Consider the following 22,400-nt stretch of genomic DNA (forward strand, 5'->3'; position numbering starts at 1 on the left):
TTTACCTGATCCAATAAATACTGGACTCTTGACAATAATATATATAAATGCGCAACATAATTAATAAGTATCTAAAGGCAAATAGACTGTGTCTTTTAGAGTTTTTCACTGAACAGATTTTACACCTTTAACCCCCAATGTCTCTTTTTTGAGATCATGCCTGCAAAAGCCATACCACATATACATATATGATCTTTTCAGAACAGCAGATGGCATTATTAATCCACACAGTTCTTACAGTTTCAGATCATACCATGTTTCTTTGCTTCTGTGCTGTGTTTATAAATGCAGTTTTGTTTCTCAGAGTATTTAATTTTTTTTTATCAGCGTTGTTTGATTGTCATGTTTCCTTGTAGGTGATTGACCATTTATGGCAAAAGCCCACAGAGGCTACTGAGACTGATGGTCATCAGAGTCAACACAGTGAGTCAGATGTGATGGAAAAGAAAGTTTCAGATTAACAAGAGATCTGCAGACAGCGCCTTGAGGTACACTGTCTCTGTCAAAGATATTGTGCAGAGACGGCGCTTGATTTCCCAGCTGGTGAATGAGGCATTCGCTGTCATCAACAGTTAAATTCATGCTTTATTGCTCCCTGTGACGTCAGCTTCCGAAACCAACAAATACTGTAACAGCTTCTTCAGAGATTTAACATGTATATTAGAGGTGTTATTCAAGCAAAAAAAAAAAAACACAGCTTGGTATAAGGTGTGAAATATTACTGCAGGTCTCTGTGGTGTCTTTGAGCAGGTTCCTGTAATGTTCCTGTTTGTGTTGACATTACTGTCCCTGGACATCACTGTCTTTTCTCCAGTGGTGGGAAAAGACGAACATGGTGTAATTGTAGCTCAAGGATATTGCGTGTTGCATAGACATTTTGAGCAGTATACTACAATATTATCTTGCAAAGGTATCACTTAAATATGAAAATAAACACAACAGTATTAGAGAAAATGGTCGATTTGATTCACTGTAATATAAAGAAGAATACTTATTTCCAAGATTCTGACATCACACGCTGCATTTAGCATACAAAATAAACATTTCTTTTTTTTTACCCAGATGTATAAATTTGGACTGGTATGTATTCTGTCAGATGCACTGGTATGAAATCTTTACCCCTAAATGACTATATGAGCCTACACCCATGGGTGGATCACTCTATGGGCCTACTGGGCACAGACCCAGGCAGGGGGGCACCCTGGCCCTAATTTGCACTCAAATTAACTCATACTAATCAGAAAGACATTCAAAATGACCACAAAGATACACAAAAGACCACAAAGAGTTGCACAGGAACGGGAAAATGACTAGAAAGAAACAAAATTACCTAAGAGACCCAAACAACTGCAAAAACACACAAAACTACCACAATCGGGCTCAAAATGGCTACACAGAGATACAAAAAAAAAAAAACCCAAAAGAAAAACCAAGTAAGAATCACAAAATGGAGGAGAAACAATGAAAGGAGACACAAAATGACTACCAAATAAAACAAAACAACCAGAAAAGAAACAAATTAACCACAAAGATTCACAACATTACTCTAAAGAAACCCAAATGACTACATATATATATATACAAAACAAACACAGGAGAAAAAAACAACTATGAACACATATATTATTTATGACGCTAGAGGCTCATGTGTACAGTGTATAATCACACACTGGAGAGGAATGATGCCGCAGTCGTTTGGTTCTGAGTAAAAATGCAGGGGCGGTATGAAGAGGGGACTTTTATTTCGGCCCTCTAGTGCAATCTCTGTGTAAAAGCAGCTATTGTGTCTTGCTGCTATAGATGGTGGGGGACTTTGCATATCTATGCCCAGGGGCCCATTGTCTCATAATCTGTCCATGCCCACATGTATATCCAGTTTAAAGTAAATATTTTAGCATTTTTTCTATGGCATTTCTTTCAAAAATGCTAAAATATTATACATATATATTGTATGTGTGTGTACATATAGCCACTATGTCCATAAAAATATTAGTTTTTATGGACACACCACACACATCCCATATACACACATACTGTATTACAAAACACACATGCACACACAAACACACACACTACCATTATCTTTCTCCGACATTTCTGTTTTGCCACATTTTGTGCTTTCCTGTATTCATGATTCACCCGCGGTTCCTGCTATTCTGGCACTTACTGTCTATATATTTTGTGAATGTCAAAGGTCTGTAGTCAGTGCTGACGTTCATGTTCATGAGGCTGATGCCAACACAAAAAATATATAACCTGCAGAAAAAAAAGTTTGCTTTGGGCGAAGTGTGAATGAAATCTCAAAATACAGTAATTATTGCGGTGGCCTCTGCAGGTGAAAGGTGTTCCCACAAAGTGAACTTGTTGCTTCATGAGGGCACTATGCCCATGAGGGAGCCCTGCTGACATGTGCAGCAGATGATGCACATGTGACTTGCAAACAAAAGGGGCTTTTCACACCGGAGGTGCAGCGTCAGGGGGAGGTGATTGCATCTGTGTAATCTACATTTGACATTAACACTAGTGATTAGAGGCTGATAGCATTTTCTATTTCAGCTTGAAATCAGAACAGTTTGAGTTGCTATCTGGATGGCATTTAGTGCAGCCCTTTAAGAAGGCATCATCAGTGTTGTTTGTTGTACTGTCAGCATGGCGAAAATAAACACAGAACAAGTAAATCTGCATATGCACAGGCTGATACTATAAGTTCTTTGACTTTACTTATTGGTAAGGTCATATCTTTCACAGTTTTGAGCCTGCTGTATTTCTAACAGAAGAAAATCTTCAACCTTGTCTGTTTGAAAAGTCTTGGTTCACATTTTACAGTGTGCATATGGATCAGAGAACATCTCCCCTCAGGAACAGCACATATCCTGACGCCGTTTGCTATTTGAAGTCTGACCCTCAGCTGCAAGTCGCAATATCAAAAAGAAAACAAGCACTTTAAAAATAGTTCAATTACAGCACAAGTTTTCTGACCCTCTCCAGTCAGATACCGCCAGACATAGGTTATATTTTGTGGGAAACACTACTTTGTGACTTCAAACTACTGGATTAAACACAAAACCTCCTCACATACATGTTACCTCAAGTGTCCTTCTGCCGATGTTATGGTATTTCCTCTTTTCCTCTTGACTCCCATGATGTGGCTTTCACAGTTTAACAGTGACACTTGATTGCATCTACACAAACAAACACCGACACAGTGGCGAGCAGCTGTATGAAAACTTGTGCGAACACTGGCCTCACTTTGGTAACCTCATCCTGAGGTGAGGCCTTCGCTCATCACCTCCAAATTACACTCAATGAAGAACATGCCGGTCTTCCAAACTGAAGTAAGCATGAGAGCCGCTATTACACGAGCGGGGCTGCGTGTAAAGCTCTCTGCTTGTTAGGAGGGTCGATCATGTGTGCGATTTTGTTTTAAAGTAATCATGTAATTTAAAGCGTGCGCATGAGTGTACTGGTGTGCTCCCGCAGCAGTGCTTTCCTGTTTGTTTGAGTGGGGTCAGGGTTAGGTAAGGGTAAAAGTAAACAAAGAGAGACAATAATAAAAATAAATAGATAAAATAAAATAATAAAATAATGAAATAAAAATAAAAATATGGCACATTTCAACACATGGTTAAAAGGTGCTTTACCATAAAACAAGAAAACAAACTTCAATCCAAAAACTAAAGTTGATTCAAGACAGAACTTTATTAATACTGAGTCAAATTGCTTTGCAGCAGTTGCAACACAAAGTTGGAGGAGTGCAGATACAAAGAGTGCAATGTACATATACATTTTTTTAGCTCTTTTCTTTAAACTGTAAACAGCAAAGTGTGAGGTATATGCCGAATTATTAAGTATTTTCCTGGGAAGTAATATTACCATTGAATAAGTACTTAACAGCGTTGAAGATGGACATGAAACATGAACATCTCCATGTTATATGTTATATGTGTTGTCTTTATGTTGAAAAAATAAAAAGTTAAAAAATGAATTATTTGAATTTGTAATCAGCAATATTTTGATTAGTAACTGTAATTTGATTTAATATTTTAGTAACTGCAACTTATTATTTTAAATTTACTTGTATTTTTATGACAAATAGGCCTAACTTCTTACTTGTAACTAGTTACTCCCCAACATGGTCAGTATTGTCTATCAAAGCAACACTAAGCCAGTGTAAGGAAGCAAGGATCAGTGAAATGTCATCATGTTTTCTAACCCTAGTCACAATCCTGGCAGCAGATTTTTTTGATAAGCTGGAGGCAGGAGAAGGCTTTTTGTTTTACTGATGCCAGAGAGAAGAGAATTACATTATGAATGATATGATATTATTATGAATGAATATGAAGACCAAAGTGAACTGAAAAGGCTGATGGCAAAGTCAAATAAAAGGATGGTGACTTGAATAAAATCAGATATGAAAAAGAATAACTATGAAAGAAAGCAAATTTGTGTTGCTGCTCATGCATTCAGCTGGTGATTAGAGAAAATTTTGCCTAATTATATTAATCTCTGCTCAACAGCACAAGCGAAATAGCTCTTTCATCTAGTTCATCACTTTACTAACATTTTCAGAAGAGGTTTTTTATCCATTTGAGACCTTCATTTATACTTTTTGAGTCTCTTAACCTGTATTCTCCTTATTGTGTTTGATATTCTGTTAATATTATTCATAGAAACTACTTCTTCTTCTGTAAAATATCAGAGGAAGCTGGAAACTAAGGAAGATATCTTTGTAGATTTCACATTGATCACAGCGAGGAGAAGAGGATTTCTTTCTGCATGCTTACATTCATTTAGCAAGGCTCCAACTCATCTGGATATCAAAAACGTGCTGGTTGTGATGATAAAATATAATAATTCTTATGGTGAAATTATTTGTGTTATATCAGTCAAAGTGGTTTCATATCTCATGATCTAATCTGCATAAGTGGCATATTATGAGCTAGAGATTTAAAGGAGATCCGAAAGTGAAAATGATTAAATTTATGACAGTTATCTTCACATCTGGTTCTTCAGTGTGATTGAAGGTAATAATCCCTCATTATTAACATGTAATATTAAACCATCAATTTCTGGTTAGTTTGCAACAAAGCCGAGGCGGCAGGGTTTTAACATATATTCTGAATCTAAAAATAATATTTTCATATTTATATTTCCCAGCATTTTTTAGGTTTATAGGGCCACATTTGCAATGAGATTATTTAAGTTTGCACCAAATTTTTAATAAACACAGAGTCGATGAATATTAAATCTTTAACCAAGGGAGCCACTTCCATGTTATGTAAGATGGAAACAAAATTAAGGAATAAAATGTTTTACTGCAGGATGTTGCCACGTGAACCAAAAGCGGCTCTTTATGATTACTTGTCATGATTCTTACGACTTGGAAATACAATAAAATCAGAGGCTTGTCATGTTTTACAACATTAACTAATTGTCTTTGTAGGAGGATGTGAATTGTTAATAGGTGACTCCTCCTACTCATTTTCCTCTTGTTTCCAATCATGACATCAGTCTAAGCATGCAGAGAAACATCTTCTGTGTACGAGAAGGATGTTTTATGGGTCTGATTCTGTGCTTTAATTGCTTTAATTCATGACACCAGGTGCAGAGAGATTTGTCTTCCGGTACGTCACCACAATGGACCAGTACAACGACGACAGAGCTGCTGATGCAAAGTCAATTTTCCAACATCACAAGCTCAATTTTATCTTAATTTAGGAACGAGACCCCAAGTTGTTCATTTGGGGCAGTAACTCACTGTCAGCTATGAGGGAGCAATTCACCATTTTCCAGCAAAGAATCATGGCCTCAGACATGGAGGCACTGACTCTCATCCTGACTAAGTGGGCAAAACGAAAATTCAGAAGTGCAGCCTGTTGTTCAAGCAACAGCCCCAAAAGCCAGTAAAATTATGTAAAATATGTATATCGTTTTTGGCGGAGTTTCGCTGTGGGGGGAATAGACATTGTTTATTTATTCCTGACTCAGGCCTTTAATGTGGTCTAAATTTAGAGCACAAAAGGTCTATAATCTGTGTTGTGGCTTCAAGGTGCAACAGTGTGTTAATCCTAGGCAATAACCTTCCTTCAATACCTTTGGGTTTTCACTCAAAGAAACCAATTAGACCAGTGCACGCAAATGCCATACAACTCCATATGCAAAGAAAACTCCTCAAAGGGCACGACATTTCAGGGCTTTTCCAGAACACCGAACCTAGGGGAGCTTTCTCCAGAGCCTTCAGGAGAGAGGAAACACATCAGGTCTGGTGACTGAAGCAACACTGATCACACAAAACAAATCACAAAGAGCTCCTAAAACTGAAAAAACAATATTTGTTGCTATGCCCGACCTCCACTGTTGAGTCTTAATTCATAATTATAAAGAAAAGTGGGAGATTAAAGAGGATAGAGAGATTAGTGTGGGAGGATGACAAGGGTGGGGATGAGACTGACGACTCCCTGGAACTACTCAATTATCAGTGAACTTCATTTGTTGCCATTCGTGCGCTCAAAGTCACAACAGAAAAGACAAAGCTGTGATGATGGCTCAGTTACTGTTTTAATCAAGTCTTTCTCTTGTTTTTGCAGCAAACTACCTTAACCTTTGAAACCTGGATCAACATCAGTTTTCTTATGCTGTGCTCAGACACCTTTCACAAGTATTTAAATGTTTAAACCCCGAGGACATTGGTTTATTTCTTTCCCTTATTTAAAAAAAAAAAAAAAAAAGCATCCTGACTAGAAATGTCCTAAAAACTGTGAGAAAGTAGTATATTTAGAAAACTACTAAAAATAAGCAAGGAAAAATATCTACAAAACTTCATTTAGAATTATTATAACTATGTACTGAAAATTATGTCACGAATATTTATTATTATTATTATTATTATTAATAATAATAATAATAATAATAATAATAATAATAAAACCACCTGTTTCATTTGGTTTCATTGTTTTGTCTTTAGTTGTTTGTTTTTTTTTAACTTGTATTTTTCTTACGCTTTTTCACCTTTTTTTTGGTTACATTTTTATTTTTTATTTTTTTTTTTGCAAATTTTGGGTTCATTTCTTCTTCCGTAGCTCATTACCATCTTACGGTATTGTTAAAAAAAATCAAGTCAGCTTGTTAAGGCTTCAAAGGGTTAGAAACTTTTATCTGTCCAGTGACAGAATAAACCGGCTTTGCTTTCATGACTAGGAGATGAACCAAGATAATATATTATCTTTTAAAACAAGATTTGGCAGCCCATGTGAATGACAAAGTATGCCATTGCAACTGTCTCACATGTTTGGTTTTGCTGAATAAAAGAGGATAGTGGTTGTAATTATATTGTGTCTCCTGGTTTATTGTAACAGATAAAAATGAATTACGTTGCCACGGAGTATTTATACCCTCAAACAAGCAGCTTTACACAAAGACCGACACATTACCTGAGTTTGATGGAAAGAGGTAATTTAATAATGATCTATAATGAGTCTCTCAAATAATGGAGGCAATTTGAATTGACACAAAAGAGTTACTGTGTGAAAAAAGTAGACAAAAGTTTAAAATTAAATCATATTTTGTACAATTTCACTTGCAGTTTTATACAGTGTGTCCAAAGGCCTGAGTCGAACACATTCATGCAAAAATAATTTGACATTTTTTTAGGTTTCACTGAGGTAAATATAATCTCCTAGTTTGGTGATGCTGACTTCATGGCAGTTTATCAGTAACACCATTAGAGCCATTATTACATCTTTGTTTTCTTATGCACGAAACAAATATGCCACCGGGGTGGATAACAGACTGTGTAAGAATAAATTTATAATATTAAAAAATGTAGCACATCTGATAATACAAGAATCAACTCCGAAACATATGAAAACAATTTGCATTACAGCATACCAGTGGTGATTGCAAGGTGGCTCAAGCGTGAAATAACAATTTCAATCAAGTAAGAACAAGATATTATGCAGAAATGTTTTCCTACAGACCACATTAAAAAAAAAAAAATAAGTGTAGTCCGCACTAATAGCAATAAAGTCACATCAGCCCAGTTCTCAGATCATTGCAAACAAAAAAATAATTTTATTGTTTTGAATTTCAGAAATGAGGTTCAATAAACTCTGAGTCTAACCCTGAAAGCTGAGCTGACTTACTCCAAGATGGGAAACTCTGAGTATTACGTTCTGTTCCGTTTCAGTTCAATCAACTCTGAGTGTTTTCAGCCTGAGTTCAGCGAGGTATCGGGGCTCAGGGGCCGGAAAGGAAACCAAGTTACTTTACTCAAGGTCCTCATGCATGACTATGGCAAATATGAGCCATAAGTTTGAATGCACTTGTCCACTGACTTAACATTTAATCGCATGTAGTCGTTTAAAACTCCAAAAGAATGCTGTTTTAACACATGTATGTCCTCTCGCCTAATATCCTGCTTAGAAGATTAACATTTGATATTGATATACAGTAAAGCACACACTGTGAACACAATATTAACATTCTTAATAGGACTGAATATTGCTATGTTGATTGTGTTTAGATTATGGTGTATACAAATGTGGGGATGGTACTTTTATTTAGCTAACTAATATATGATTATTGATTTTGTTTTCTGTCTTTTATTTTATGGTGGTATTTTAGCTTTTTGGATGCTTTTTAAATTTAATTTATTATTGGAGTTTTATTTACTTTAATTGTTTTTAATATATGAATTTCATATTTTTAAATTGTATTTATTTTTATACATATTGGAATAACTGATTAGTAGACTAAAAATATTGCTGATGTGTATATGAAAATTCAATAAAATACTAATTATAAAAACATTAACATTTGAGTTGTACTCAGCCAACAGAAAGGCGATGTGTGAGATTGGATATGTATGGCTGGATAATGTTATTAAGATAAATGATTGGGTGTAATGAGAAACGGTACCGTTCTAACAGATATTCATGGGGGAATGAGAGCACATCCAGTCAGGGTCTGAAAATCCTCTCCGAACATAAGGCATTGCACAATAATTCTGCTTCGTTATCTATCAGATTGCAAAAATATGGACAATCCATGTCTGACAGCTGTCTTCGGGTGGCAGGAGATAGGTAGAAACTCAGAGTTTCTTATAAAAAACCTGACAGTGAGAAGGATATGTTCACAGAGTCAGTTACCATAATGATTGACTCAGAGTTTGACTTAACTCTCTTTCTGGAACAGATAACGCAGAGTTTTCCTCATCTCAGGGTTAACATACTCAGACTTTTCTCATAACTGGCTTTCTGGAAAACCCCCAGAAGGTTTCTACTGGGAGCCAAATTATCAGAAGAGATCTCTTTCTCTCTGAAAAAACAAGGCCAGGTGATTTAACTCTTTGAAGCATCACTTTTCTTGTGTTGCATTTAGACTTGGCAAAAAAAATCCTGCAAATTGCAACAAAAAAAGTAGATTAAGAAAATAACTTTTAAAAATGCTAGGAAAAGAAAAATCCAGAGAACTATATTTCTAATGATCAGAATTATATATTTAACATTTTCAAGAATTATTATAAGCTTTTTCAGGTCATTTCCAGTTTTTTTCTTCTTTTTTGTTTGTTTGTTTTGCCCCCCTTGCTAATTGAGCGATTTCTTCCTAAACTGGCCATTGCCTTCTTACCATGAATTTGAGAGAAATCAGGCCAATTTGCCAAGGTTTCAAAGGGCTAAACTGGTAACAACAATGAAAAAACAATTTCACATTAAAAATCAGTCCATAAGTGCTGTTTTGTTGACAACTGGACTTAGTTTCAGTTTCTTTAAAAAGATTTCGCCTCTCATCCAAGATGCTTCTTTGGCTCTGAACTGAAGAAGCCTCTTGGATGAGAGGCGGAACATCTTCAAGAAACTGAAAGCTGCCACTGAAACAGCACTTATGGATACCATGACCTGGGCGACTGAGAACCTTCGTCAACATTAAAAATCAATGTTTTTTTCCAACACTATGCGGCTTATCACCAAATTTGCCAAGACAACAAAGGAATTACCTGCTTTACTCTTCCTCTGATTGGCTGGTACCTGTTGCCTTCGTTGGTTGGAATAGTTTAGGCCAGAGTTGTAGGGTTGTTGAGGGTAAGAATGTCTGGGTAAGCTTATCAGAGGCAGAGTAAGGATTGTCATTTCTTCACTGTCCTAGAATTCGTAAACATCTGCGTCACGGAGGGGCTGCTATATAGTGGCTGACGCAAAAAAAGGCACGGCCCAATCAAGAGACAGTGTTTGGTTTGTCCGTTCTGGGCTACTGTAGAAATATGGAGATACATTATGGTGGTTTCCTTAAACAAGGATGTGCTTGCAATGTAGATATAAACATTCTCATTCTAAGGTTAAACACTAAAGAAAATATACTTATTATATCATATTCCATTTTTGCCAATATATCGGCCTAAACTCTACACACTGGATCTTTAATGCTTTTTAATATCTTATATAAAGCAGTTTGAATTACCATGTTGTTGAAAGGTACAAATAAGCTTGCCCTACCATAAAGAACAAAAGATATAAAGTTCAAGTCTATAATTCTGGATGTTGACATGTGTAACTTGTTACATTTTTAATGCCATCTTACATGGACACATGAATAGGACATTTTAATTGATGTAACGTAAAGAAAATGTATCTATCAGAGACTACATCTGGGTGTAAGGTTGCTGCCCACACATGCACTTACTGTACCATTACAACAGAAAAACAGTGTTTATGCCAAAATGGCCTTTCAAGATAAGTAGGCCTATAGCATGTATAAATATAGCTTCCTTCCTGGCATGAAGTTGTTGAAACAGCCTCAAATTACATCTACAAATTACAATACGCTAATGCAATATCAAGCAAAACAAACTACAGACACAAAACACACCTCTCAACCATTCAAAAATGTATCTATGTAGCCATTACAAAAATAGTATAGCTATGAAGTGGATTTATATTTTTCTTTTACTACATTCACACTGCAAGTCTTAACGCTCAATATGGACTTTTCTCAAGAGCCATTTTTTTAATGTGGTTGTTGACATTATCACTTAAAATCTGGCCAATTTCAGACTCTAATGTAAACTGGGAAGGGCCCTGATGGGGCCCGCATGCCCCGAAAAACAAGACGTCACACACAGCACACTCTGCATATGGAAGTAAACAAGGAGAAGAAACACGGAGGCCACTGATGTGAAAGTGGTTTATAAACTATTTTTTATACAACACAGGCACAGGCAGTGAGTGAATGAGACATCTCTATGTGATGGATCTCGCTCAACATGTGTTTTGCCATGGTATGTTCACACCGAACCCGATGTGAGTGTTTCGCATGCATACAAAATCAATGCAAAGACGCAAATTCACAGTGGGCATTGGACACGACGGGATGGACATGAATACGTGTATTTCGCATGTTTGCTTCCATTGCACAAGTTGAAATTTTTCAACTTGAAATCAGAATTTCAGGTGATGCTGTGTTGTGATAGCCTATCAGCCTTAAGATCAAGCTGAGATTCTCCTGATGTTACTGAGATCCAGAAATGTAGGATAAATAATGATGCCGTCTGTGGACACAAAAAGTGACACTCAGCTGAGACAATCTGATAAATAACAGTCTTAGTTCGCTCTTCTTCCGGGCTCGGAGCTCATGTTTACATCCAGCTTTCTTTTGTATTTCACTTGAAACCACGTAAGCCGTTAGCTGCCTCTCCTAGTTAACGTATATTGTGTATGTGCAAGTAACGTGACAAGAACATTTTCACCGTGTTCGGTATAAACACGACATTTTACTTAGAGCCAACCCTGTAAAATCTTGTCTTTTCATAATTGCAGGTATGTGGGTTTATTCACTGTAACTATTATTTATTTTATGTGACTTTATTTTTGTTTAATGTTATTTTTGCAAGAACAATTTTATCATGTACAAAGTCACCCTGTGCTCTAGTTAACACTTTATTGTAATACATCCATGAGTTACCAACACAGACGCTACTTCCGGTTCCCTCATTTCAAAGTCTAAAGTTTTTTTAATGTGTTCGGTAAAATGCCTTAAATAAGGTCTGTGGTTTACATGGGTTAAAGATATTTAGACATTTTGTTTTGCAACATAAAATACATCCGTACAAACCACATTTTTTTACTTTTAAGGTTTTAGGCATCTTAAAAAAGGCGGTTGCTAACAAGTGGCTAAATCGGACTACAATGTGTATCAGGGACGTTGGACATCATCACACCGGACACAGAAACTCATTCAACCCAGTTGCCCACCTTTACAGCTTTATGCAACAGTCACACTCGAACTTGTAGATTTATCTGTTTATAATATTTTTCAGTTGTGTTTTAACATGAAGTTGAATGATTTGGGGTTGTGATGTTTATGAGGTGCGACCATGATGTAGTTCATTTATAGCCTAACAATCTGGCGATTTCATTTCCACTTCAAAAAACACAAAAATTAGTGTTCATCTATGAAGATTATCATGCTGGACAAAACAACAAGTATCATAAACTTGTGTCCCTAATAAATAGAAAATCCCATTAAAAAATCCCACAAGATTTTTGAGGGGGGAACTAGAGCCATGCTAACTTCCTGGCTGGCCTACAAAAATACATCATCCCTCAGCCAATGTTGTGGTTATGTTCCCTGCTAGCTGGGATGAGTAACAGGTGTTCAAAGAAAACAAAGTTTCTAGCACTGAATTCTTTTTTCCTGACGGTCAAGAGCATAACTTGACACTTCTGTGACTCTATCACCGCCCACGCCTCTGCATGTTCAACCAACCTGTTGATCCAATCTCCTAACTTTACTTAACAGCGCGCGCAAAGCTCCATGACGCAGCCGAGTGTCAGCGCACCAGGGGTGTGTGTGACACCAGCCTTCATATTTCTCTGACGTGAGATAGAAACTCTCAGAAGAGCAAGAAGTCAAGCGTACATAAACCAAAAAGGAAAACAAGACAAGAAAGTCCAGCGAGAGCGAAACAGGGACATGAGGACCTTCCAGAGCCAAAGTCAGCCGCGCGGAGCCTCCAGCAGCCTGCACAGCCTCAGCAGCAGCGGCAGCGGCGGAGTGAGCCCCCTCAGCACCGCCAGCGTCACCGTCACAGCCCTGCTCATCATCCTCTCCATCCCAGTCTGCAAAAGTAAGTCACGCACCATCCTGTGTTATATGATGTCATTTATTGACTTCATACTCAACTTTTTGAAAGATAAAACTGCCACTGTGTAGCTAATGGCATTTGAATTTTTCTTTTCTTCCTCTGTTCATCTACTGGCTTTCCATTCAGTCTCCGTTTAATTAATTTGTGTGTCCATTTGTTTTCAAATTTAAGAGGTAAATTCAAAACCCAATAAAGCTAAAAAAAAAACTTGATAATATATATTTATACTAACTAATAACTAAAGCAAATACACACAAACACATATACACAATCTTTCTTAGTTTGTTTTTGCTTTATTTTATGAATGGATTGACAGAAAGGTAGATTCAAAAGGGATGCTGGGTACATGTCTCCTAAAATTATAATAAAAATAATACAAAGTATATACATATATGTATATATGCAAAAGACAAAATTAAAGCAATTTACAACACAAAATAAAACAGAAAAGGCACAAATTAGTGCACATAAAATCACTACAATGCAGGAAATAAATGACATGTTTGACTCTCAAAATGTTCTGTCAGAGGACCCTCAAGGACTCGACAAACAGACAGACAGATAGATAGATAGATAGATAGATATGACTTTAAAACTTTTAAATTGTTTCTCTTCTCTCGAAGACTGTATTTCCACATGACTCACTGTATGTTTGTGATCTGATGACTGAAATCCATACTCTGAATGTTTACAAGGATTCATGCTAAAAGGATTTTAATCCATCCATCCATTATTGTCATTCCTGCTCCCTGACTGATGTGACGTCAAACTTTGACAGTTAGGCAGAAATTCGACTCGATGTGTCGACTATCTGACATGAACTCATGAATGACTGAGATGTGCGTGGATGTAGATTGACAGTCTTCTCATGATGTCAAAGCAGCTCATAAGCGTTGGGTTTCACCATCAACTTTGGTGCAATGATGCTGTTGACTTGTTTTCTTTGCTGAAATAGATAGATAGATTCTACAAAGTATAACAGATGATGAATTCTGCATAAAAACGTATATTTCTAAAAGTAGATATCCATAGGGCAACAAGTCTTGCATCAACTCCCTTCGTGCTCTACAGTCAAGCTTTTTCCAATGCAAAATATCAGCAAAACATCATTCTTTATTACTGTTCTGCCAATAAAAGTATACTGTTGTCAGAAAATGTTGTGTATTTTGCAAGGATGCAATAAAAGTAGCAGTGTTAGATTATATGAACTGTGTATTTTTGTGTTGAAACAAAAGGTGCTCCAGCAGAACTTCAGCAAGCCACAACAGATCAGAGGCAGCTACTCAGCCAGGTACGCAGCGCTGTTTTCTTCTTTCTTTCTTCTTCATCCCTCCTGTCTGAGTGCCTGTCTGTCATCCTCTGTGCTGCTCCACAGATAGACGCTGTGTGCTCATCCTACCTCTCTGCAGATCCCAAGTTTTGGGTGAGTAGGAGTGTGAGCCTGGCTTGTTCTGTATCTTATTCATAAACTCATTTTAATATAAAAGTTGTTTTGTATTTTTTAACAGCCGTTCTTCTTTCTGGTCAAATTTTCAGGCATCTGATGTCTTAGGAGAGCTCTGTGTCTTGATGCTGGTTCAGAAGTCAAAGGTACTTCACACTTCACCATAATAGCAAAAACACTAGATTTTGGATGAGACGGCACAGTGAAACATTGATTGGCCATCATGACTGAATATAGCTGTGCAAAGAGTGACATCAACTAAAAGACTCATTTCTTTTTTTTCCCAGGAGCTGAAAGTGCGAGAAAATAGTAAAAGGGTGAGTGCAACTTATTTTTCTCTTATAATTTTTACCTGTGTGGTTAGACCAGAGCCATAAGTTTAACCTTTTAACGTCAAATTTGTGTCAGCTTATTTGTATTGTTTTTTACATCATGCGCCGTATGTGCAGTTTTTATTTTATTACTCGAGACAGCAACAACAAGGTTCTGATTTGTCAGCGGGAGCGGTAAGTAAGTTAAAAGATCAATCTGCACTGTTACCCTATGTTGCTTGACCTAAGACAGCACATCAGATTTGTTTTACAACTACCTGCACCTTTTCTGTAGTAACAGCGATACTTTTTAAATGCCTGTAATTAGCGTACTGTATTTTTAGGCAATCGCACATCATTTTCCAAACCAAAATGCATGCAGCTACACATGCATTCAGACAAATACTGCATCATGGATACACACAAACACAGTCCTCATATGCACAGATATGAACTGAAATGTTCTTTCAGCGCTTGCCCCCCTTTTTATGTTCTCTGCATGTCAGACTGCATGAGAAATTGGGTTCTGTTTTCCCTCCTCCGTCTGTCGTTCACACTGGAAAACACAAATGTCAACCCAGAAAGGAGAAAAGTTGCAGAAATATTACAGTGTGTCTGCAGTTTTTACTATCACTATAACAAAAAAAAAAGAAAATTGGATATTAAATAACATTTTGATGATAGAATATTTTTATATTTTAACATGTCAGTTGAAAAGATTACTGGTCATGTAGATGATAATATGTCAAGAAAGATAATGCAGAGTGATGGTTGTTTGCAGCAAAGATAAAAATCAGAGTTAAATGTTAACATCGTCTCACATCAGTGTGAAATGAGTTATGATTACTTACATGCATCTCGTTACATTTTAACATGTCAGTTGAAAAGATTACTGGTCATGTAGATGATAAAATGTAAAGAAAGATAATGCAGAGTGATGGTTGTTTGCAGCAGAGATAAAATCAATAAAATAAAAGTTAAATGTTAACATCGTCTCACATCAGTGTGAAATGAGTTATGATTACTTACATGCATTGTGCTTATTTTCATTTATGTGCATCTGTTGAAGCTCCATAAAACATCCCAGGATGCACATTTTCTTGTCACAACAAACCATATTTCTTATATGAAATATTAAGTCATTTTGTCCTCTGCGCCTCCATCACTGGTTTGTGAATAATACAGAATGTGTTTATCAAAACACTGATGCTGATGCTGAGGCTGCAGCGAGGAAACAGGGGGGGCATTTGTATGATGGTTGTTGCATGTTCTTGTGTGTCTTATTGGAGATGAAACAAAAATCATCTCTGCTGTTTCCATGCGGAGCTGCTGGCTCTATCTGTGTGTCTGTGTGTTTGTCAGACCCCTCCGTTGCATCCTCTCCTGCGTCTAGTCTCCCAACTCCATACCAGAAGAGAGAGAGGACTCTCAGTGCGCGTATGTACCGCCCATGTCAGTTCTCCTTTCACTTTCCATTTGTTTTTTTCTTTGCCTTACAAAAGAACCACTGATTGAAAAAACAAAGATATTAAAAACAAATACTTTGTTTTTTTAGCATACAAAAAAATGTATGCAATCAATGGTGATAGGAAATCTTAATTTGTGTGACATATATTCACAATTTGTTGCTTTAAAAATGTGTTGGGATCTCTCAATCAGGTCTTTGGTTAAAAATATAAAAAAGAGCAGATTAATGTAAAATGATAAAATTGCACAATAAAAGCAGTGCAACATACGTTGACACTGAAATGTGTTTGTTACATATGTTTTCCGCCTCCTGAGCTTACATGTCAGTGATTCTGTTTCGTGTCGGGCAGCTCTCGTTACTCTTTGTACGAGCCCAGTCTACATTAGTTGTTCTTTCCCAAGCTGCGAGTAATTATGGTCTAAAATTAGTGCTGCTGACAGGTGAACTTATCCCTCATCGCTATCAGGCGCTGACATTCACAGAGTGGACACAGAGGAATTGTGAGTGAGAGACATGAAGAGTGTTTGCTTTGGATGTGGATGTTTTGATTGTCGGCTGGTGGAGGCGAGTTTTATCAACATGGAGAAAAATGGTAAATAAGACGGAGACGTTCTTGTATTCAAGTTAAATTGTGTGCGTTTTGTGTCCGTACAGGCTGAACTCCAGGGACCTGGGGGAATTCAGAGCAGAGGTTACTTCCTCTATCGGGTATGAATGTGTTTATGTTAGGGAATATGAGAAAAAAATTAATTCCCTTGGATAATATAATGAAGATTTAATAAATAATTAATAAATGTGTTTGCTTTAACAGCCACGAAATGGAAGACGATCCTTAGAATATGAGTAAAGGTAACACAGTTATTTTGGCAATATCCATTTCAGATACAGCATTGTGACAACAGACGTGTCACAATGACTTTTGAAAGCTTTAAGGGACTGTATGAAAATTCTTGGTGGAGTGGAAAATTAGATGCATATTCACATTTTTTATTAACTGAAGCACTGATTTCAAATTGAAAAACACATGTATGTATTCATCACAAAAAGCCTTCATAGTTCAATGATTAATATTTGAACATATAATTTAAAAGTATAGTTTCTAGATTACTTTCTCATCTAAAACATCTAGAACTATTTCTTGAGTTTTTCTTTCACATAACTTCAAACCACATTTTTTTTCCAAGAGACATAATGAAAAATTATAACATAATTCATTAAACTGATAATAATAATAACAATAATACACTTATTTATATGGCATCTGTCATACACAAAATGCTGCAAAAAGTACTCTTAAGGGCATTATATGCACAATGTGCCTCACATGAAAATGGACAGGATGGACATTAAACAGGCCAAAAAGATAATTCAGTATAAAAAGACACAGCAAAAGAAAGAGTTTCAACCATTGGGCTAAAGGGGGGCTAGATAATTTATGAATTATAGTATCAAAAATATTACTTTTTTACTTTTTACTTTTTATTTTCCAACATATTATTATCACAGAAAAATTGTTCTTTTTGTTAAAAAAATTATTTATATTAAACACATTTCTCATAATAGGCTAACTGTTGCCCATAAATACATGTATAAATGTATGAATATGTCAATAATTACCATTTAAAAAACTTAATATTGTATGCACATTATAAAGGTATATAGGTATGTTTATACATGACACTTTAGGGTGCCCTACACCTTATTGAAGGCCCAGTTTAATATGCAGCCTGATTTTGTAGCAGAGAGTCCCTGTGTTGTCCCTCTTTCAGCAAAGGGGTCCTTGACCAGAAAGATGTTGAAGACACATGCTATTTGCAAATGACTACAGCGCTTCACCTTCCAGTTTTATTTTTGATCAGCTAGTCACTGATGTGAAGTAGCTAACACTGTGACCCAGTCTTCCTGAAACACAGCACACACTTGGATCTTTTTAGTTGACCTTCCAAACTGGTGTGTCACATTAAAAGATCAAATTTTGAATTACCTCTCATCAATAAATATTTAATTTTATTTACAAGTGGTTGAGTGAGTTTTACCATGTTAACAGTGTTGTATTATTTTGGGATATTGGGGGTACACTTGTTGTACTTTCAACAGATGGTATAAAAAATATATTAATTACACTCTGGAAGACCTTTCATGACAAACATAAAGCTCACCACAGTAATTTTCATACAGTCCCTAAATGCCAATGAAATCCTGTCATCCCCATGGCAGTAATGATTGTTTACATTATAAGAAGCTGCTAACACTGTTTTCTATATGGGGTTAAAATACCAGAGATGTGCGTTTGTTCAATTAATCATCATCTAACTATGTGTATTTATGTGCCGTAGCGCCGCCACCTCTGATGCTGAGTGTACAGAGACAACAAAGACCCTGAGACCCCGAGCCGCTGCACCACCACTAAATGATCCAGACTTCAGCCCTCTGCCACTGCTGTACAGTGATGTCTGAATGTACACAGAGAACATAATTAAATTACTTCTCATTTGTCCAGATTTTATTTTGTGTTATATATGTGTCATTTGCATTAAAACTGCTACAATGTGGTCGGGTGTAGTTGTGTATGTTTGATTTGCTGCATGTTATGATGATTAAAGATTCTTTCACTGCATTGGAAATGGTGTTAAACAGCTACTGCGGGCATGAATGAATGCAGATACAAACAATTTTTACATAAATACAAATGCTTGTAGATATTAAACACACATAAGGAATATTTCAACCATAAAAAAGAGAAAAAATATATATTTTTCTATGCCCTGCATGTGTCCTTCATAATTATAACCAAAACATATGGAGTCCATAACACACTGAACAAGTAAAGCTGCTTAAAGAAAAAGCCATAAATTCATGCAAGAACACTAAGAATATTTGGAATAGTCTTTTTTGACTCTATTTATACACGAGAAATTATGATCAAATGACAGGTATAACTAACCAATCACCTTTTGAAAGTAAAAAAAAAATAGTAGCACAACATCCCTACTCATAAAACTCAAATGCAACCTTACATATATAAATAATAAAATGGTCACCACCGCAAAATCTGCACAAGGAGAAATTATGCTTTTCTGCGTTTAAATTACAAGTTTATTTTGGCTTTATTCGAGTGACGTGTGCATGCTTACATTTTGTTTAATTTTCTACACTGAATTTGTAATTACTGTGATCAACAGTAGATGTCACCATCTCTATACCACTAAAAATCCAAGTGGTTTCAGTTACATTGAAATACAAAACAGGATGCAAATGTATGCAGAGCAATATTTGTATCTATTGCTCACAGTTGGTTAAAATATGTTTTCATTTGCCTTTTGAATCACCCTTATATGCCTGACAAGATGATGATGATGACCCAATCAACTTTTAATTTAGGACAATCCCCCAAAATACAACAAAAATCTCCTTTTAAATCACATTGTCCCCTGCAGAGAGGATTAGATTTATTGTCATTGCTAGACATTAGTGGCGTTTTGAAAAATCTGATTCTCAATTTTCAACCAAGTTGGGCTACTACAGTGTTCATGCCAAGATATAAAGGACTGTTCCCAATCATCATCTTCCAGTTTAAACTACTAATCAGAAGTTTAGAAAAAGTCTAATTTAGTTTTCTTGACAGATATGAATAAAATGCTGAGATTCAGGCCAACTGTATATACATATTTTCGCTTCAAACTGCTTAATTATCGCTTAATTATCACTTAATTATCGCTTAAAACCAAGAAGGCCTCACGACCCCTGTGGGTTCAGGCCCGCAGGTTGGGAACCAGTGTCTTACCACTTAAACCCTGAGCAAAATGGCTTGATTTCTTTCAAAACCCATGGGAAAAAGGCAATGAGCAATGAAAGAAGAAATTACCCAAACACTGACAAGAAATTAATTAAAATTACAAAAAAAATCACTTGAAAATTAGTAAAACAAAACAAAACCAACAAAAAAATATGAAAAAGGCAAAAAAGTAAAACACAAACAAACAAAAAGCAGAAAAGCACTTAAAAATTAAAATAATTCTGTAACATAATTTCTAATATGTAATAATGATAATTACAAATATATTTTTAACATACATTTTAATATACATAAGTTGGTAATACACTAAACTACAACTATTAATAAATTGACAACAGTTTATCCCTCCAGGTTTCAAAGGGTTAAACAAAAGGCCTTGCTCAACAGGGTGCACTGCTGTCTGTCATGCACCGTATGTTGTCACTATGTGCTGCTGTATGTACTGTTGTCTGAATTTCCCCTTTGGGACAATTAAGTTTGAGTCTTAACAAACTTCCATATACATTTAAAGAAAGGTCAAAGAGAATTGATATTCTGTGTGTTTCTGTCAGTATGACGGTTCAACTGCACCACAGTAAACCACTCACCACTCTGAATGTGAACATTTTACAGAACAGAACATTTTTCTGGCTGTGTCTTAATGTATTCGCATTTCCAGCCATAAATGGTGATTTTACCGCAACAACAATAAAATGTGAGTGTTTTCACAGTGACGTTTTAATTAGCTTGAGAGCCTTCAGATTTTTAGAACAGAATGAGTTACTGTGTAAAATATCACGGCTCCTCAGCCAACTCAGTAAAATAAAACACCTCTGCAACACCTCGTGCTGGACTTGAATCAATAATTTCAGGCCAACTTCCAAGTTGCTTCCTGTGAGAACCCAGTGTGACTCATATAACCTGAGAACAAGAGTTTACAAGATTGTCGACTGAAGAATATTGTGTGAGAAAATATTTATGACCAATATGCCAATTTGGGATTCTTCCAGGGAGATAAGAACACACAAAATCATATAATTATCTGCAGGCCTTATATATTTAAGGACAATTTTTATTACTATACAGTAAATAAGCAGGTTATTATCTCTGTGCTGACGCTACCCCTTTAACGTCCTGGTCAACTGTTTGGTAAAGCACATTTTGAGTCACTGTATCATAATGAAAAATGTGTTGAATTGAGGTCTATCTGATTGAGCCATTTGGTTTAGGTCTGTTATCCTAAAAAATTCCACTAGATGTCGCTGTGCCATTAAGTGTTGCTTTTATTTTTTCATTTTCACATCTTCATGTCAACCAACTGGCATTATAGACTTTACACAATAATCCACATATTAGGATCTGCGGCAGCAAAATAAAACAAATCAAATTAAATAAACTAAACCAAAATAAACGGAAAAACAGCTTAAAAGGCAGCCACAGAAAACCCACCCTGGCACCTCTCTTAAATATAAACATGAGCACATATGCATGCACAATAGGCTACATACATGCATATATAGACATCTCATCCCTGAGCAGGCTTACTCGCCACCCACTTTAACCATTTGAAATCTGAGCAAACTGGTTTGATTTCTATCAAAAACATTGGAGGAAGGTAATGAGCAATGAAAGAAGAAATGACCCAAAAATTCTCAAGAAATTAGTAAAAAATTCTGTCAAAATCACCTGTAAAATCATAAAACAGAACCAACAAAAACAAAATAAAGAGATAAAGAAGTAAACACACACAAACAAATAACAAGGCAAACAATACCTGAAAAAAACTGCTTGAAAAATTCTAATAATTTTAAATATGTAATGATTACAAATATAGTTTTTAAGAAATTTTAATCTTAATAGTGTAGCCTCACTACCTTTCCCACAGAAGGACAAATCAAGTTTTTGGTAGAGCATTATTTCAAAAAATTATTTGACCCCTTTTTGCTTTTATTTCTTGTATAAAGTTACAGAAATCTGCTCAGTAAAATCTCTGATACTTAAATACAGAGATACAATAAATAAATATGCCCTAACTTTGAAATGCCATCACACAGAGACCCCCTGTCTTTGATTTATCTTAATAATAACCTAATGTTGGAGGGAAACTGAAAAGGCAGAATATTTAAATAACAAGATTTGCATTTTATGTGACAGTGTTTTTCATTCACTTGACAATCAAATTTTTCCACTTCATCTCTCCCTCTCCCTAAATATCGAAACAGCGCCATCAGCCCATTTATTCCAATAATGTGGTCAGAAGTGGT

General features: G+C 35.9%; 1 protein-coding gene across 1 annotated transcript; it reads left to right on the plus strand.

The window, feature by feature from the left end:
• The first annotated feature begins 12,921 nt into the window (after positions 1-12,921).
• On the plus strand, positions 12,922-18,782 carry nmu (neuromedin U). The gene is made up of 10 exons (XM_042512445.1): positions 12,922-13,120; positions 14,374-14,429; positions 14,514-14,561; positions 14,675-14,728; positions 14,870-14,899; positions 15,032-15,088; positions 16,256-16,330; positions 17,016-17,069; positions 17,173-17,210; positions 18,698-18,782. Exons 1-9 carry the CDS (start codon positions 12,967-12,969, stop codon positions 17,206-17,208), a joined length of 564 nt encoding a protein of 187 aa, XP_042368379.1. The 5' UTR covers positions 12,922-12,966; the 3' UTR covers positions 17,209-17,210; positions 18,698-18,782.
• The last annotated feature ends 3,618 nt before the right edge of the window (positions 18,783-22,400 follow it).

Source organism: Plectropomus leopardus, chromosome 3, assembly GCF_008729295.1.
Source record: "Plectropomus leopardus isolate mb chromosome 3, YSFRI_Pleo_2.0, whole genome shotgun sequence".
Taxonomy (NCBI): Eukaryota; Metazoa; Chordata; class Actinopteri; order Perciformes; family Serranidae; genus Plectropomus; species Plectropomus leopardus.

Excerpts from the sequence above, each read along its gene's own strand:
- nmu (XM_042512445.1), top strand. The coding sequence starts at position 12,967 with ATGAGGACCTTCCAGAGCCAAAGTCAGCCGCGCGGAGCCTCCAGCAGC. Across the intron at positions 14,729-14,869 it reads TGCTGGTTCAGAAGTCAAAG|GAGCTGAAAGTGCGAGAAAA; the intron begins GTACTTCACACT and ends TTTTTTTCCCAG. Across the intron at positions 15,089-16,255 it reads CTGATTTGTCAGCGGGAGCG|ACCCCTCCGTTGCATCCTCT; the intron begins GTAAGTAAGTTA and ends TGTGTTTGTCAG.